The sequence below is a fragment of the Diplotaxodon limnothrissa genome, linkage group LG16 (assembly GCF_057381915.1).
Source record: "Diplotaxodon limnothrissa isolate DT_005_m linkage group LG16, D_limnothrissa_male_GT1.1, whole genome shotgun sequence".
In the NCBI taxonomy this organism is placed as follows: domain Eukaryota; kingdom Metazoa; phylum Chordata; class Actinopteri; order Cichliformes; family Cichlidae; genus Diplotaxodon; species Diplotaxodon limnothrissa.
Window position 1 is genome coordinate 39,988,731 of NC_140611.1, and position 17,549 is coordinate 40,006,279.

General features: G+C 47.1%; 1 protein-coding gene across 1 annotated transcript; it reads left to right on the forward strand.

The window, feature by feature from the left end:
- Positions 1-893: 893 nt before the first annotated feature.
- Positions 894-17,428, forward strand: LOC146616701 (interferon alpha/beta receptor 1b-like). Its single transcript, XM_085374697.1, has 8 exons — positions 894-1,073; positions 10,946-11,084; positions 11,611-11,801; positions 13,985-14,145; positions 14,995-15,139; positions 15,884-16,041; positions 16,196-16,368; positions 16,451-17,428. The coding sequence occupies exons 1-8, from the start codon at positions 1,007-1,009 to the stop codon at positions 16,692-16,694; spliced, it is 1,278 nt and encodes a 425-aa protein (XP_085230823.1). The 5' UTR covers positions 894-1,006; the 3' UTR covers positions 16,695-17,428.
- Positions 17,429-17,549: the final 121 nt, after the last annotated feature.

Here is a 17,549-nt window from a genome sequence, read left to right on the forward strand (position 1 = left end):
CTCTATCTGCCATTCTGCAATTCATCTCATGTAAACAATAACGTGGCGCACAGCGTGACGTGAAAAAGGCGCATACCTTTGATGTTGCAATGAACCACACCTAAACGCATAAAAGGAGTTTAAAAAATCTCAGTTTTCGGTGATTCGAAACGCCGTCTACGTGGACGAAACAGCTGCGTGTTCAAAAATACCCGTGTAGGTGCGGACGCAGCGTAAACGAGTTAGTAGTTTATTTTATTACTACCTGTAATTTATTGCAGATTACTTGTATTTGCTTAATTGTTTACTAAAGGTTTGAAGTGTGAAATAAACTGCAATGGAGCAAAATATGTGTGTGTGGTTGGAGGATGTGTTAGTGCATGTGCACGCGCGGGGGTGAGGGGCGCGAACATTTTTCTTGTAAAACAAAGGGGGGTTGGAGAGGGGGGTGGCTAGCAAAAAAGTTGGGGAACCACTGACGTAGCACATCATTATATAGCAGCTAGCCCAACTTCAGTAACCCTACAAACGTCACTGCTGTTTAGTTTTCTGTCTTCATCTATGTTGGAAGTGATAGCAGAGCTGTACGTTTGAATTTTTCAGAAATCTCTCAGTCAGAACATGCTATATCATGTTTAGGTGGAAACTAGCGAGCTAACTTCCTGCTAGCTTCATGTTATGTAATAAATCCTGTTTTCATGGATGCCTGGATGTTAAACTTAATTTTTACACCTGGTAAAGCAGCAACACTGATCATTTTATTAAAGATTAAAGAATTTAGACAGTTTTTAACTCTCAGTGATGCCACAGTGACACCGTCCCAGACCAAGACAACAACAACGGCGCAGACGCGTCTCAGACCGGACGTTGATTGAGGCCCCGCCCATTCTTTTATTTCGAAAACCACGCCGGAACAGAACTCTGTGAATTACAGAGAGAGAGATACGTGCCGAGTCAGTCCGATCCGTGAGTCGGTGAGTCTGTCAGTGTGGAAGTTTCTCGGTCCGTGGGTCCTGTCAGCGGCGCGATGTCCGCCGCCCCCCGCCACGGCCTCGCTCTTCTTCACGGCCTCCTCCTCCTCTTCTTCTTCTGTGGTAAGTCCCACAACTGGCTGCGTTAGCATAGCATGCTAGCCTCGGTCCGTGCTGCTTATTTACTTAATTTTCTCCGAAACTACAGAGCGAGGCTCACCTGTGTGCCGCGCGGGTCTCTCACCTGCCCGCGGTGGGGTTTATATTTGAGATTAAATGATCGTTTTAGTCCGCAGCTGTTTGTGTGTGTGCGTGTGCGTGCGCACAAACGGGAAGCAAACGGGTTAAACTGGCACGGACTGGCTCGGTGTCACAGTCAGGAATGCCAGGTTGGTGGGGCTGAAGGCTCTACGAAGCAGACAGAGTGTGTTAAAGTGGATAAAATGAGTGTGTGTGTGTGTGTGTGTGTGTGTGTGTGTGTGTGTGTCATAAATCAGCGGTGGCTGTTATTGGAGTGAAAGCTGTAATTATAATATTTCTGTGCGGTGACACATGATCAGAGAAGCCTGGGTGTTCGGGACATGAAGTCGATCATGTTTCACAGTGGGGGGGATTCCCTCTGTACAGGCGTCCCACGGGGGGTTTTTACAGTGTATTTACCGGACGAAATGTATGATAATATTTCCCAGAGCAGGTTTGGGATGTGCGCTTCGTCTCATGTTATGATTGTGCACAGAGACACGAAGATGCGCCTCGGGCTGCTGGACTGACTCACCTTTCACTTTGTCTTTCAGGATTCTTTAAACGGGAGATAACGGAGATAAAATAAGAGTTTTTATTCAGAGTTGTGCTCCTAAATACAGTATTACAGTAAATATACTCCAAGTATTGCATTAAAGTTGTACTTTGTGTGCGCGGTGTTTTCAGTTTGTTGCCCGCGGCCGTGTCCGTGAGCTTTGATGGCGTCTGTGTTTTCGGGAAACTGATCTGAGCTCACTGCAGTTCCTGATTGTCTGTTCCTCATAGCTGCTGGATGATGTAAATAGCTGACAGGAGAATGAACTCGTGGTGTTAAAGTTTCTGCAGAAATCATCTGTTCCTGGTAAACCTAAATGGGAAGAGGTCAGAGATTTACTCAGGGACAAAACGATTTGACAAACAGCATAAAAACGTCTTGTTCCACTTCCTCTCTCGCCGCTCTCTTCTGCTTTTCTGTGAAAGACTGAGGCTGTGTTCACACTCAGGATAAAGATTGTCGAACAGCACCCACAGAATGAAAATAAACCTGCATGACTGTGAAACCAAACATGGAGGAAAAAGCTCTGTGTTTGCAAAAACCGAAGGCTGTTCCTGTTCCTACGTTTGAAGCATCAGAGCGGCTCTGAAACAGGCAGCGGGGTCAGCGTGCTCTGGTGTAAACGGTGATGGTCAGGAGGGCTGCCGTTCCTCTGCGTTATTGCGCTCACCTTTCGCAGGTGTGTCGATGGTGGACAAACCCCATGATCTGCTGGACGCCCACCATCATGCCACAAACAGGAACTTCAGATGAAGCAGTTGTTCCACACCGCTCACACCTCTGGAGCTGGAACCCTGTGGATCGTCAGCTCACACTGAATCCATTTTAATCAGAGTTCAGCAGGTCCTCGTTCAGCTGCCAGGCGTCTGAGCTTGTTTGACCTGAAGCTGTCAGAAAGGAGGGAAATGATCGAGTGGAAAGTCCTCTTCACAGCAGTTATTCTTCCTTCACCCTTTATGTGACAGAAACTAGAACCACAGGAGTCCGATGTGTGTCCACTCTGAGAAATCAGGCGATAAAGAAGGAAAAAACTTTATTAACCGCCCTGATCTCGCTGTGAGCGCAGAGCACACAGACGCTGTGAGAGCACGCCACTCTGACAGAGCTTCTTCTGTCTTGTCTGTTTTCTGTTTGTTGTCATGTATCTGTTGTGTGACTGCTGTGTGCGAGCGACACACACCTTTTATTGGGGTCAATAAATTGACCTGAATCAGTAAAATGGATCCGAGCTTCAAACAATTCTGTTTTTATGCCGGCGTCATCCAGCCCCACAGGTTCTCCCACTCTCAGTGTGAGGCATAGTTTAGTGTGCACACCTCAGCCTTTGTCCTGTGTGTGTGTGTGTGTGTGTGTGTGTGTCGTATCAAAATGTGTGAGTACATCATGTCAACAAAGTCTTCATTTGGTGTGTTTCCCTTTAGTGATCACAGCTTCTACTGGTGTGTGAGGGTCGGCTCGTGCAGTGTAGGGTGACTGGTCGATAACTGGTCGATAACTGGTCGATAACTGGTCGATAACTGGTCGATAACTGGTCGATAACTGGTCGATAACTGGTTGATAACTGGTTGATAACTGGTTGATAACTGGTTGATAACTGGTTAACAGTCGGCCAGTGTGAGGCTTGGTGGTGCTTTATGGTTTAACGGTGGCCATAATAGTTTTACAGGGAGTCATTTAGAGTCGGTCAGCCTGGATGAACCTGCAGGACTCATGACTGTCATGACAGGTTCCCAGTGGTCACATGGGTTTAGTACTGATCTGTTTCAGGTGGCTGCTGCTGTAACGCACAGCTCTCCCCGTCAGTGTGTCTCTAGTATTTGTGTGCAGACTCTGGTGCTGTGTGAGCTGCTGATTGTTGTGTGGATTCACTTTCATTTCACTTTGCCTCGTTGTGTTTCTCTCTGATTCATGACTTGAGTTTCACTGTGAGTCTGAGGCCACGCCTGTGTCAGTGGCGTGTCTCTGCAGGCTGAAGGACACTTCCCCTCCCCTCCTCAGGCACAGATCGCACAGACACCGTTTCCTGTAGTTGTGTGCTTGCGGTGGTGAAGGCTGGCACGTCATTACTCAGGGCGGTGAGCCGACACCCTTTGTTGAGCAACAGTTTCACCTTGAAGTTGTTCTGCTTTGGATTCGCATCAGTAACACGTTTGGCACACAGACCCCCCCACTCAGCTCGCTGTCACTGCACTGCATTTAACTCATATACACCATCAACATGTCCACGCTACACTCGCTTCGAGTACGTTTGATGCTTGCAATGAATTTTCCCGTGTTTCTGGTCCTTCAAAAGTTCAGCAGATCTCCACCTGCAGGGCTGAAAAACGTCAGCTCTGAGGAAACATCGAGTCAGCTTTAAAGCCACTGCAGGAGTCCCGGTCTGAAGACTCGGCCTGTGTTTGTTAAAGCAGCTGTGAGCAGCTGTGTGATGCTTCCTTTAGATTCCTTCTGCTGCGTACAAATAGCTCTGCTGTGTATAAAAGAGTAAAAGTGGTGAGAAAATCAAATCAGTCAGTTCTGTCCCACACAGTCAGTGATTTCACAGCGGCAGCGCGTTGAAACATGAAATAAATGCCGTTCCTGAATGTTGGTGACTTCCCAGTAGAGCTGGGCGATAGAACGATAACGATATGTATCGCGATATAACTTTTACTCGATAGAGAAATTAAGCTATCGCGATAGACTTCGCCGCTCTTGTCCTCTTAAAAAAAAAAAAAAAAAAAAAGGTCAGCCAATCCAAATTAAGTAGCGCAGAGCCGAACCAATCACAGCCGCAGCGTCACGTCGCGTGACTTGTTACGTACAGCACAAGTGCCAAGCCGCACGTGTGTTTGTTTGGGAAGCAGCCAGCGGGTAATGGAGGAAATGAGTGTGCCGACTAGAAAAATCAACCGAGCGTGACCGAAGAGAAAACAGATGATGGTTCCAACGCCGGAGAGATTGTCGAACGGAAGAGCCATAGAAGTTCCGTAGTGTGAAGGTATTTCGGCAATTTCAAGTCTGACTAAAAACAGAGTAGCTGCACTGTAAATTGTGCCGAAAGCAAGTCTGGAAATACAATAAACTGGTGCATGCGTCACACTGTGCGCCACGTTATTGTTTCGGTGAAATGAATTTCTACAATACTGTTAATTCTACTCTCTGCAGTGTTTAAATGCTTACATATACACACAGTTACTGTCCCTCCACACATACGACTCGGTTCTGCTTCTATGCCCCAGCTTTGTTTACTTTTTCCCACCGAGGCTTCTAGACTTCTGATTGGCCAACATTTCTGCACAGTTAGGAATCTAGCGCCACCTGCTGCTTTGGCATGTTCATAGCAGCGTTTGCCTTCATTTCTGCCTTTATGTGTGGACGGGATTATTTTTTAAAACGAAAACGGAAAATCTCCGTTTTCAAAAATACCCGTGTACGTGTGGACGTAGCCTCAGTCTCTGACTGGAAGCGCTAATTCGTCATTCGGCTTTTGTCAGACTAAAGTAACTGTTAAAACTGTTTGAAAAGCTCAGCTATACAACAAGGAGAGATTGAGAATTTCCTTTTAGTTCTCAGTTTATTTGATATTGACAAAAGTTAGTCAGTTTTGTCTGTTCTTCTGTAAAACAAACTAAGATTTATTTTTAGAATTCATATTTTGTTTCTAAGTGGAATTGACAATTTAGTCTGTTTCGTTTGTTCTATTTTGAAACTTAAACGCTTTAGCGGCTGCCTTTTGTGTAGTTTGCAATATTTGCCTTTATTTATCTGAAAAAGTCTCATGTTCCTTAAGTACATCTACCCTGTTGAACTTATTATGGGAAATAAATATTTAAATAAAAACAAGCTGCTGATTATTTCACATTTTACTTGTGAGGAACGGCACATTTAAATCTTACAAATATAGTTATTTGGCTTATATCGTGATAGATATCGTTATCGCCTGAAATGAAAAAAACATATCGTGATATGAAAAAATCTCATATCGCCCAGCTCTACTTCCCAGGAGCGCTCAGGCTGGGCCGCTGTGTTCAGAGAGGCGCACAACCCAGCGCTGGTACCTTCTCAAAGTGCATTGTGGGTAAACTTTGAGGCTCTTTGTCTGCTCGGAGCGTCGTCAGGCAGATACTCCTCACCGCTGAATAATCTCAGAGTGGCTGTGATTCTGGGGGATTATTGTTTTGTTGCTGTGGCCAGCACATCTGGATCCAGGTGTGGGGGAAGCTCGGTCTTTATCCACAGTTCCTCCTTCACTCTCACGAATGCTTTCTCGCTCATATTTTTATTCTGCTCGGAAACACCTGTGCTTTATTTTTGTCCCTGGGGCTGCTGGGTAAATAATCACTCTCACTCCCAGTGCGGTCAGGTTAGTCGCAGCACTTCCTGTTCCTCGGCAGACGCTGTGCTGGTGTTTTTACTCGATGTGCAGACGCTCGTTTTCGTGGCTGATACGATTATTGTTATTCTGATCTAGGGCTGTTTGATATAACCATATATATTGGTTGCTGGAGTACTTTTCTATGCTGTGGTGTGCTGGGGGAGCAGCGCAGCAAAGAAGGACTCATGCAGGCTGGAGAAACTGATCAGGAGGGCTGGCTCTGTGGTCGGCATGAAGCTGGACACTCTGGTGACAGTGGCAGAGAAAAGGACACTAAAGAAGCTGCTGGACATTATGAACAATGCTGGGCATCCTCTGCACACGGCCATAAACAACCAGAAGAGTCTGTTCAGTGACAGGTTGCTTCTCCCCAAGACAAGAACTAACAGACTTAAAAACTCCTTTGTCCCACACGCCATCAGACTGTTTAACTCCTCCCTGACAGGAGGACAAAGGAGGGGGGACAACTAAGCTGTAGTGCCTCTTCACCTCACTGTGCAATACTTTTGTAAATAGTCAATGGTGCAATAGACCTCAATACTTGAAATGTGCAATTTCACTTGTATTTTTATTTTTATTCCTATTTATTCTATTTATCCCCTTCGTATATTTTATTTATATGTGTGTGTGTGTGTGTGTGTGTGTGTGTGTGTGTGTGTGTATATAATATTCTGTAACTGTAACTTCTGTCGGTGCTGTGCTTTTGGAAACCGAATTTCCCAGAGCAACCCACCCGAGGGATTAATAAAGTTTTATCTTATCTTATATGGATGACGATATAAAAACGTCGTTTCATTTCACGCTATCGTTTGTTTCGTGGTGTCGGAAATAAACTGTTTACAGCAATATTTGTTCATGGTTCTGATGTCACTGTAGTGGCTGTATTCATTTATTAAAGTTCTCTTTCTCTTATATGTAATATCACCACACTACGGACGGACAAGCGCCTGTTTTTATGCGTTCTCGTTAGCAACAACGACGGTAACAGCATCGCGTGTCCACTTGTTTATGTTCCACATAAACCTTTCACAATAAAGCTCAAGATCCTGTTGAGACTTTTCAAAATAAACTGAATCACGTGAAAGAGCAGATTATTTACGATGAGAAGTAAAAAAGAGCCGCCAATAACGATAGAGGAGATTCAGAAAGCGATTGGAAAATTACGTACAAACAAGGCACCAGGCAGTGATGGGTTTCCTGCCGAATGGTACAAGAAATGTGGAAAAGAATTGATACCCTTACTCCACCAGACTCTTAATTTGACTCACACTAAACATGTGATTCTCTCCTCTTGGAGGGAGGCAATTATCACGGTGCTGCCAAAACCACAAAAACAAAGAGAATACTGCCAAAATTACAGGCCTATATCGGTGTTGAATGTTGATTATAAAATCTATACTACAATCCTATCAAATAGGCTCCAGTCGTTTATACCAGACCTGATAGATGAGGACCAAGCAGGTTTTGTCAAAAATAGACAGGCACAAGACAATATTAGAAGGACCCTACACATCATACACCAAATACATAAAGACAAGATACCGGCTGCATTGATAAGTTTAGACGCAGAAAAAGCCTTCGATCGAGTCAGCTGGGACTTCCTGTACCTAACCATGGCAAAGTTCGGGTTCACTACGAAATCAATCCAATGTATTAAATCTCTCTATGACAAACCGACTGCAAGACTAAAAGTTAACGGCTCATTGACAAAGACATTCCAAGTAGAGAGAGGAACTAGACAGGGTTGCTGTTTAAGTCCAACCTTATTCGCCTTGTATATTCAGCCATTGGCACAAATGATTAGACAAGACGCCCTAATAACAGGAATAGAAATCAATAGACACGAGCATGTAATTAGTCTGTTTGCTGATGACGTGTTGATAGCCCTCAAAAACCCCACAAACTCTTTTATGCAGCTCACAGAAATGTTAGGGAAAATTTGGTACGCTTTCTGGCTACAAAGTAAATATACTTAAAACTCAAGTTCTAATGTTTAATTGTATACCAGCTCAAAATCTTAAGGAATGGGAAATAAAGTGGGAGGCAAAAACCCTTAAATATTTAGGTATAAATATAACCAAAAACTATGCCAAACTATATCAAAGTAACTATGGACATATAAATAACAGGATAAGGCAGGATATGGAAAGATGGAATACATATCCGTTAGGATTTAGTGACAGGATAAATGTGATAAAGATAAATAGCTTACCACGATTGTTATATTTATTCCTCTCTCTTCCGATAAGCATACCTCAAACCCAATTCTCAGAATGGGATAAGTATATATCTAGATTTGTCTGGGAAGGCAAGCGGCCAAGGGTACGATACACTACTTTACAGCTTACTAAGGAGAAAGGAGGAATGTCGCTTCCTAATTTAAAAGAATATTTTCGTGCTGCACAGATACGCCAGATAACATATTGGTGTAGTGATGATGACGGGGCTCGCTGGAAGGATGTGGAGCTCTCCACACTCAATGTCCCAATTCAAACAAACATGGGTATGAAGAAGACCCCTGAATACGTAACTAAAGACCAAGATAGGAACCCGATAATATCCTTTACATTAAATGTATGGTATGATACAGTAAAGGAGTTGAGAATTGGCAAAGAGCTTGGTTTGCTAAAATGGATAGCCTTCGATGAAGAATTTAGACCAGGAAAATTGGATCTTGGTTTTAAAAATTGGAATGAAAAGGGAATCACAGCAATTTGTTCATTAATCAAAAAAGGAGAAATTAAAAGTTTTGAAGAATTAAAACGGGAATACAACTTAAAAAACAAGGATTTTTTCAGATACTTACAGGTGAGAGATTACTTTAATAAAAACATAAAAATAGAGGAAGACAAAATCCATCCTATTATAAAAATAATTATACTGGCATATAAAAGTGTTATTCCAAAAACAGTGTCTACAAATGTTTGATGGAATCAAGACAGGACTCAACTGTATATGTTAAAGTAAAATGGGAAAGAGAGCTGAGTGAAGAAATCACTGAGGTGTGGTATGAAACATGGAAAGAACATAAGAATACAACTCACTCATTGAGGTGGAGAGAATTCATCTGGAAAAATCAAATTCGCTATTTTATTACACCTCAGATTAACAATAAACAAACCAATACACAACAACAATGTTGGAGGCTGTGTGGATGGGATGAACCAGACCATACACACATTTTCTGGAAATGCAGAAAAATTCACACTTTCTGGGTTAAAATTCACTCAGCTCTCTGTGATATATTAGGTTATATTATTCCTAGAACCTGCCTTGTTTTGTATCTAGGGTACTTGGAAGGTACTGTAGATGTAAAGGATCGATACCTGGCTAAGATTCTCCTTTTGGCAGCAAAGAAGGCCATCACCAAAAACTGGCTTAAGACAGAAACACCAGGAAAGCAGCAGTGGGTAGCAATTGTGGAGGACATTTTGGAGATGGAGAACCTTACATATAAACTGAAAGTAAAGGAAGAACGCTTTTTGAAGGACTGGGGAAAATGGTTGACGTACAACGGAAGGGGAAAAAAGACTGAACTGAATGAAGATGAGCATACAAGAAGAAGAAAAAAAAGTGAAATGAACGATGGAAATGTTTGACACCACAGGCATGTTTCCTTTTTTTTTCTTTTGTTTTACTTTATCTTATTTTTCTAATTATTATTCTATATGTATCTATATTTTTATACATATATATTTGTTTGTTTCTTTTTCTTTCTAATTTCACTGTCTTGAGTTTGTGACTCTCTTTGTATTCTGTTATTCTGAAGAAACTGTATGCGTAATGGACAGGTGAGTTCTTCAAATAAATAAAATAAAAAGTTATAAAAATAAATAAAAAAAAGAGCCGCCAGGTGCTAAAAAATCAACCTTAGACTCAAACATCAGAACAGGCTTTTCCCCGCAGCACGCCGTGTGATAAATACTCACAAAGAAAAAAATGTATCGTTTCATGCATCGTTAAAACACTCGACTCCGGGTAAAGGACGCGCAGCTGGAAACACTTCACGCAAGTCGAGCTGCCCGAGATTCACAGAATTTACAGAAATTGTTACATTTTTGTGATTTATATCGTTGTCAGGACGATAGAATTCTGATATCGGGATGTGAGATTTTGGTCATATTGCACAGCTCTATTCTGATCACAGCCACGTGGACCTGATTTACAGCTGCGGGGCCAGCAGCTGAGGACGAAGGAACAACATAAGGGTCATGTGACAAGTTGATGGCTATTTTTCAAAATAAAAGCCTCACTTAGTTCTAGGACCTAGGGATGGATAATTGGGGAGGGAATCAAACACGGGGTTCATGTCCCAGACTGAGGTCACAATGACCACCTGTGGACACCTGAAGACCGAGACTAGAGGCAAGATGGCGGCAGCTGATCTGCTGCGTGTGCACGTGTTACAAACCCTCAGACACACACACACACACACACACACAGCAGGGCTATAGACTAACGTTTACTTCTGTAACTTGTCCTTTTCCCCATGTGTCTGCGATGACACCTGTAACCTGGGTGCACGTGACATCATTACTGGAGGTGGGGTTTATTTTCAAGCCATTTGAACTTTGAACGGAACATCTTCTTTGGGAATATCGTAGGCAATGTTAAACCTCATGTCGGCGTCCTCTGACGACCTGTTTGCTGCTGCCTGAAAGGCCGATGTCTCGGGACTACTTCCTGTGAGGTCGCGCTGACGACACTGAGCTGGAAAGATTTCTGTTTTTCTCTTCGCACACACATGTTGATTTTCTCAGAGTGCGAGAGAGAGCGATATAGAACGCATAGTATGCAAACTGTTAACCCCACTCCAGCCAATCCTCTGTTTCTGTCCTGCAGGTGGAGCCGATGGATCCGAGGTGCCGCCTCCTCAGAACGTCATCACGAAGACCTTGAACACCAACTACACGCTGAGCTGGGACTGGCCGCCGGGCGCTGCAGGGACCCACGCCGTCACCTTCACCACGCAATATGTGCCGTAAGTCTGAGAATCACGAGGGCGGGGCTTATTTACCTGTCAGACGGTGGACACAGGGGGCGTGGTCCACCTCACCAAACCAGCGACAGGAAGCTGTCAGAGAGGCTTACTGGAAACGGGCTCAGGCTCAGCCATCTCTTCCTCATACTTGAAGCAGAGCCTGAGCCCGGCTCGTGTTTCTCCTCTCTGGTTTCACTGGAATTCATTTGAGACGTTTATTAACCACCTGGCCTGCCATCATGTGATCACATAAAGACCTTTTAACTCCTCGCTGGTATTTTAATACGAGTTTAAGTGTAAGTCAGAGTGTGCTCCATGCCTCAGAGAGCCGTGGAGCAGCCTTCCTCTTCGCAGTTTTCCTCCCTCGTCCCCATCATCCTGCTTCCACAGGCGTTAACCTCCCAGCCCCGACCTATGAAACAGACACGTTTACTGAAACACGGCTGGTGTGTTGCTGTTGTAATTAGATTTGATTCAATGAAAGCTCTCCCTCCACTAATGTGTTTTCATGTTCTCGTATCCTCAGGAGGTACCAGCTGAAGTTTAAGAAGAAGAAGACAAACTGGATCACGGCGTGCAACCAGACGTCACACCGGTCATGTGACCTCACACGGTTCAACCTGCACTACCTGGGCATCTTCGTGCTCCAGGTGCGAGCCACCGTGGACGGGCAGCACTCGGAGTGGGCGCAGACGGAGTTCTGCCCCGATAAGGAGGGTAAGACGAGTGCTCGGCTTTCCAGGAACTGCGATGTGCACATGCTGCAGCAGCGTGTGAGCTCACGTGTGAGCTCACCACAAACCATGAAAAACAAGGTGTTATGACTCAGAGGTGAACAGCCTTCGCACAGTATCGGTGCAACAGCCGAGAGCTGCGCTCAGCAGAGATAAAGATCTCCAGCTTCAAATATGTGACTGTGAATCGTGCGTCCATGTGTGAGGCTCTCATCGCTGCAGTAAATGAACCAGAATCAGCCAAGCAGTCACAGAAAGTCTGTGCAGGTGTTCACTACACATCCTGGGACCTGAGCTCACCTGTTGTCTGAACCATTAGTGTAGATGCCCTCAAGCCCACAGTTCTGACCCAACCAGCGAGTTTTTTTATTTTGTTTTGTTTTTACCCTAAGTGACGCGGGAGTCTCTCTAAGTCGATGTCCAAGAGGTTTCTCAGCTTTTATTTACATTTCAGCAAAAAGTGTCACATCCAAAATGATTCATAGTCTTCTTAGAAAAGCCTTTATTGGCAACCTCGGATCAGTGTTTCGCACTGATCTGCTCCTCCGTCTTTAGCAGTGAGCTCAGGTTGGAGGGTCTCCTCGCCCTGGTCTTTAGCTCGTCCACAGAGTCTCAGTTGGGTTGGAGTCAGGACTCTGGCCGGGCCGCTGCACAGTGTTAATGGTTTTGTCTGCTAACTGTTGGTTTTGCTGTGAAATGTCCACTGGTGCCTGAGGCCAAGTCTCTCTGCAGACTGCCTGATGTTGTTGTTGAGAATCTTCGTTCATGGTGGCGTTCATGTTCGACAGTGGGGATGGTGTTCTTTGGGATCAATTAAAGAAACGTCATCGTTACTAAACAACTAAATTTTTTCTTCCTCCGACCAAAACACAGAAGACCAGACGTCCTCTTCTTTGTCCAGATGAGCATTTGCAAAGGCCAAGCGGGTATTTGTGCGCCTCCTCTGGAGAGGTGGCGTCCTCCTTGAGATGCATCCGTGGAAACTGCAGCCACTGGAACTTTGGAAAGCGTGAGATGTGGCCTCGTGACAGTGTGTTATAATTATGGGCTTGGCTGTATTTGCCTAGCTGAGCCTGCACTCTGTGCTGCCTCACATATACCAACATGCAAATATGCAGCCCGAGCAGCGGAGCTCTCTGCATGTAGACGACCGACACCGCGAACGCGTCGCATTGATTTGAGTAATCGAGTATTTCATCGATTGTGGTCTGTCGCCTCACAGTAACAAGGTCCTGGGTTTGAATCCAGGCTGTCTGCATAAAATGGCAAAGCCTTAAAATAAGTATGGTAGTCCACCCCGTGCCCCCCTTTAGACGCAGCCCTGCCATGTAAGGATGAGTCTGTTCTGACGCCTGTGGCTGTAAGTTAACGCCGGGCGATGCAGAGCTGGAACGGGCGCTGCTACAAACACATTTTGTTTCTACCTGTGGAAGAGGCTCCGCCTCTTTGTCGACAGACTCTATCTTAAACTATGACATCAGACTGCAGGCTGCGTGGGCACGCCGCTTTCACACACGTCTGCACTGCAGCGGTTTATTTGTTGTTTGGTGCAGTGATAACATCGAAGCACGCTGTGAGTTATTATTCAGTGCAGCCTGATATCACTGATCAGAGCGAGGCGCAGGTCTCAGGTCGGTGTGGGCGTCTCCAGACTCACCTGCTGGTTTGTACCTGTGCTGATGAAGATGACGGGTCAGGAGGAGGAGGAGAGGTTTATGTAACGCCTGCTGAGTGTGTGATAGTAGAAAATGTTCCTGCTCTTGTTCTTCTCTGTTCAGCCTTTGAATGTTACTATTAATATTTTCTGTTCTTTTCCTCGTGTCTTCATCTCTGTAGACGATTTCAGTTGTTTTTGTAAGATTGCAGTCAGGTGTTGCTTAAATCTGCTGCTGGCGTCAGACAAGCAGAAAGAAAGAGGAAGGAAGCAGCCGACGGGGAGAAACCAGGACAGCTGTCACGTCCTCTGTGCTTGTTATTTCAGCGTTGGCGGCCTGAGCTAAAGTCCAGCTGCAGAGGTTTCAGGCCCTGTGCAGTGAGACAGCAGTCTGCCTGGGCTCCTTCAGTAGACGGTCACATGGTGTTTAAGGACCGCCTCACAGGTGTCAGAGCAGGTGAAACACCTGCTCATCAGGTGAATAAATGTGATCTCCTCTCTGTCCCGTCTAGCGGCTCTGGGGCCTCCCAGCAACGTGACCCTCGCTCCTGCTGGAAGCGACCTGGACGTGGTCGTCACCGACCCGCTGACCAGCAACAACACCTCCATGAGGGAGCACGTCCCCAACCTGTACTACCACGTCCAGTACTGGGAGCGCCAGGCTGATGGGCAGGTAGGAAGCCCCACCCACTTCAGTATTACCTTTTCTCCTCGTGTGTGTGTGTGTGTGTGTGTGTGTGTTTGTTCTCGCCTCCCCAAGACGTTTCGGTGGAGAACAGATGTATTTCCTGTGTGAATCTCGCCGTACTTCCTGCCGTACTTCCTGCCAGCTGGCTGCAGTTGAGCAGCGAGCTGAAAACTGGTTTGATGAGGAAGAAACAGGTCACTGCAGCACGTCCCAAAATAAGCCGAGCGCGTGACGAGCGAGTCGATGATGAGGGTTAACGCCACACAAACACGACATGCACGGAGGAATCGGACAGCTCAGAGCCTCACACAGAAACACGGGAACCTATCAGAGCCCACCACATCTGCAGAAGGACCCGCCCCCTCGGGTCAGCTGACTGACTCAGACTGTACAAAGGTGGTCGAGTGAGTAGACGGGACACGTGAGCGTCTCAGGCCTGTGTGTGTGATAAAGGTGATGATGAAGACGTGGTCCAGCTGCAGAGGTGCAGCCTCAGTGATCATGTCGGTGACGGTGGGAGCACAAACGTGTTCAGCACCAAACCCCCAAACGCACAGGAAACCACACAGACGTCACGTTTACACTCGTGGTGGAGTTTAAGTTAGGATGAGACACACAATCACACACAGACACACAATCACACACAGACACACAATCACACACAGACACGCACACAGTCCTGTTTGCAGTCTGTCCTGATTGGCTGCAGTCAGGCTGACTATTACAGGACTGATGATGATGATGTCTGACTGCATGTTGATGCTGGTGCGTGGCGGTCCGCTCAGAGTGATGCTCTCTGCCGTTACCCCTCTGACCTTTGCCCCTCCCCCTCAGGCAAAGCGGCTGAGGATCAACACCACCATGGTGACGCTGCCGGGCTTGAAGGCGTGGACCTGGTACTGTGTGAGGGTGCAGTCTCGCGACGACTTCTACTCGAAGACCAGCGACTTCACGGTGCCGCACTGCATGCAGACCGAAGGTAACGCCGTCACTCTCACTAAGCTTGGCGCTCTGCTTCCTGCAGCTGTGACAGCACAGCCTCTCTCTCTCTCGCCCCCTCTCTCTCTCTCTCGCCCCCTCTCTCTCTCTCTCGCCCCACTCTCTCTCTCGCCCCCCTCTCTCTCTCTCGCCCCCCGCTCTCTCGCCCTCGCCCTCTCTCTCTCGCCCCCGCTCTCCCCCCCGCTCTCGCCCTCCCTCTCTCTCTCTCTCGCCCGCCCTCTCGCCCTCTCTCGCCCTCGCTCTCTCTCGCCCTCTCGCCCTCGCTCTCTCTCGCCCTCTCGCCCCCCCTCTCTCTCTCGCCCGCCCCCCCTCTCTCTCTCGCCCGCCCCCCCTCTCTCTCTCGCCCGCCCCCCCTCTCTCTCTCGCCCCCCCTCTCCCTCTCTCGCCCTCTCTCTCTCTCGCCCGCCCTCTCTCTCTCGCCCGCCCTCTCTCTCTCTCTCGCCCTCTCTCTCTCAGAGACCAGCTTCTTTCTGAGTCAAAATTGAATCGAATTGATTGTAGAAATTAAAACCGATACCAGCACAGCCTCCACGCAGGGACACATCAGAGGAGAACCAATCAGGTGTCAGAATGTAAACTCGTCCAATCATAGCCTGCAGAGGAGATAAGTGAAGTTCTCTGAGGGTCTGAGAGGGTGGTCACATGGTCTGCCACCATCTTCATGGTGACAGCTGTGACTCTGAAGGCGGAGCGCCTCCATCTAACGGCGTCGGTTTGTTTCCAGGTTCGATCCCCTGGTGGAACATCTTCCTGTACTTCCTGGGCTCGCTGCTGTTCTTCTTCCTGATCGTGCTGGGAACCATTTACGGTTTATTCAGGTGCTGCAAGACCATGAAGGATGTTCTGAACCCGTCCGACCAGATGCCCTCCCACCTGAAGAAGGTAGCTTGCAGTTGATGAGCGGGTGGTGTTCACCTGATTGATCTGTTTTATTTAAACCATGAACTGGAACACTTATGATGAGGTGTGATCGGGGCGTTTCTCTGTGATGTGCGCATCATCAGCAGCTCTTCTTCTCTCCTCTGTCCTCCTGCAGTACCTCTGCAGCTCTCCGGGCTCCGACATCCCTCGCCTCCTCACCCCGGACTCTGAGTCTGAGCTGCTGTGTGAAGGTGTGACCATCTGTCCACCGCCCACCGTCCTGGAAATCCACATCCCTCCTGCCGAGGAGCTGGCAGCACCCCCCTCGGGCCTGGAGCCGAACAGCAGGTTAGTGTTGGCGTGTTCATTAGAGAGCGTTCATGATGGCAGATCCGGCAACGCCAGCTAAACCGTGTCTCTGTGTTTGCAGTGTCAGGCACAGCCGGCAGGACAGCAGCAGCAGCGGCGACTCCGGCGTCTACTCCTCTGGCGGCGGCTCCTCAAGCAGCTCTGCCCTGAAGCATCTCAGCGCCGTTCGCCACAACCACATGGGGAGCGATGACATCTTTAAGGGTTTGTTGGACCCTGAGCGGGTGAACCTGCGGGAGATGACGGCCCACCTCAAGAGCCAGCCCGAGGTCGCAGACGAGGGCGTCGTGGACGTGTGCGTCTGAGCGAAGAGGAGACGGCTCCGTGGGAAATGTGTGGCGTGCCTTTTTTCCGCCAGTCACTGTGAAACGAGCGTCTCTTTTTAAACACAAACACTGAAAAAGACTGAACTGCTGAGCCACGCCCCTCACGCAGAAGGAATGAGTCGTGCTGGAGCGTCGCCGTTTGCAGCTGCTGATCCTGGTTCAGGCAGACAGGAAGTCCTGCTGGTGCTGACAGAAACATTCCTCCTTCAGCCGCTACTGTCGTCTTAACCCTCGCCACACAGCTCGACTCTGCGCGCCATCATGCATCACTTTAACTTTCACAGGTAGCTTGCAGGTGCTAGCATTAATCAAAGAGGAAGCAGTTCATTACGTGAGCGCACCTGGCTACAAGCATGACATCTCTGCGGGCGGCGGCCTCTGTGTCGCTTTCATTTAATCTCCGTTTTACCGTAACAGCACGTTTTATTCTTCCATTTATGGTTCTTATAGAATCTCTGTTCTGGTAACTCTTGCTTTCTTTATGGGTCTGTCTCACCTCCATCTGCAGCTTATGCTCCGCCCACATGGTGATGTAGAAACCGAATCTGTGGCATGTATCAGCAGGACAAATCAAACAGTAATTGTAATCAAAGAAGCATCAGTCGTGTGGTTTGACTTCCTGCTCTGAATCGCCCCGCCCATCTGCTGACCTCTGTTAACCTTTGTATATAAGCTTGTTGTGCAGCTGTGTTTACAATCAGAAACTAAATAAACTCCTGAAAAAACCAAACTCGCTTCATGTTACTGTGCGCAACATCTTCTCGTTCCAAACCCTCGTTTCACATGTTTGATGACGCAGTTCCTGTGACGTCCAGCAGAGGCAGCAGTGAGTCA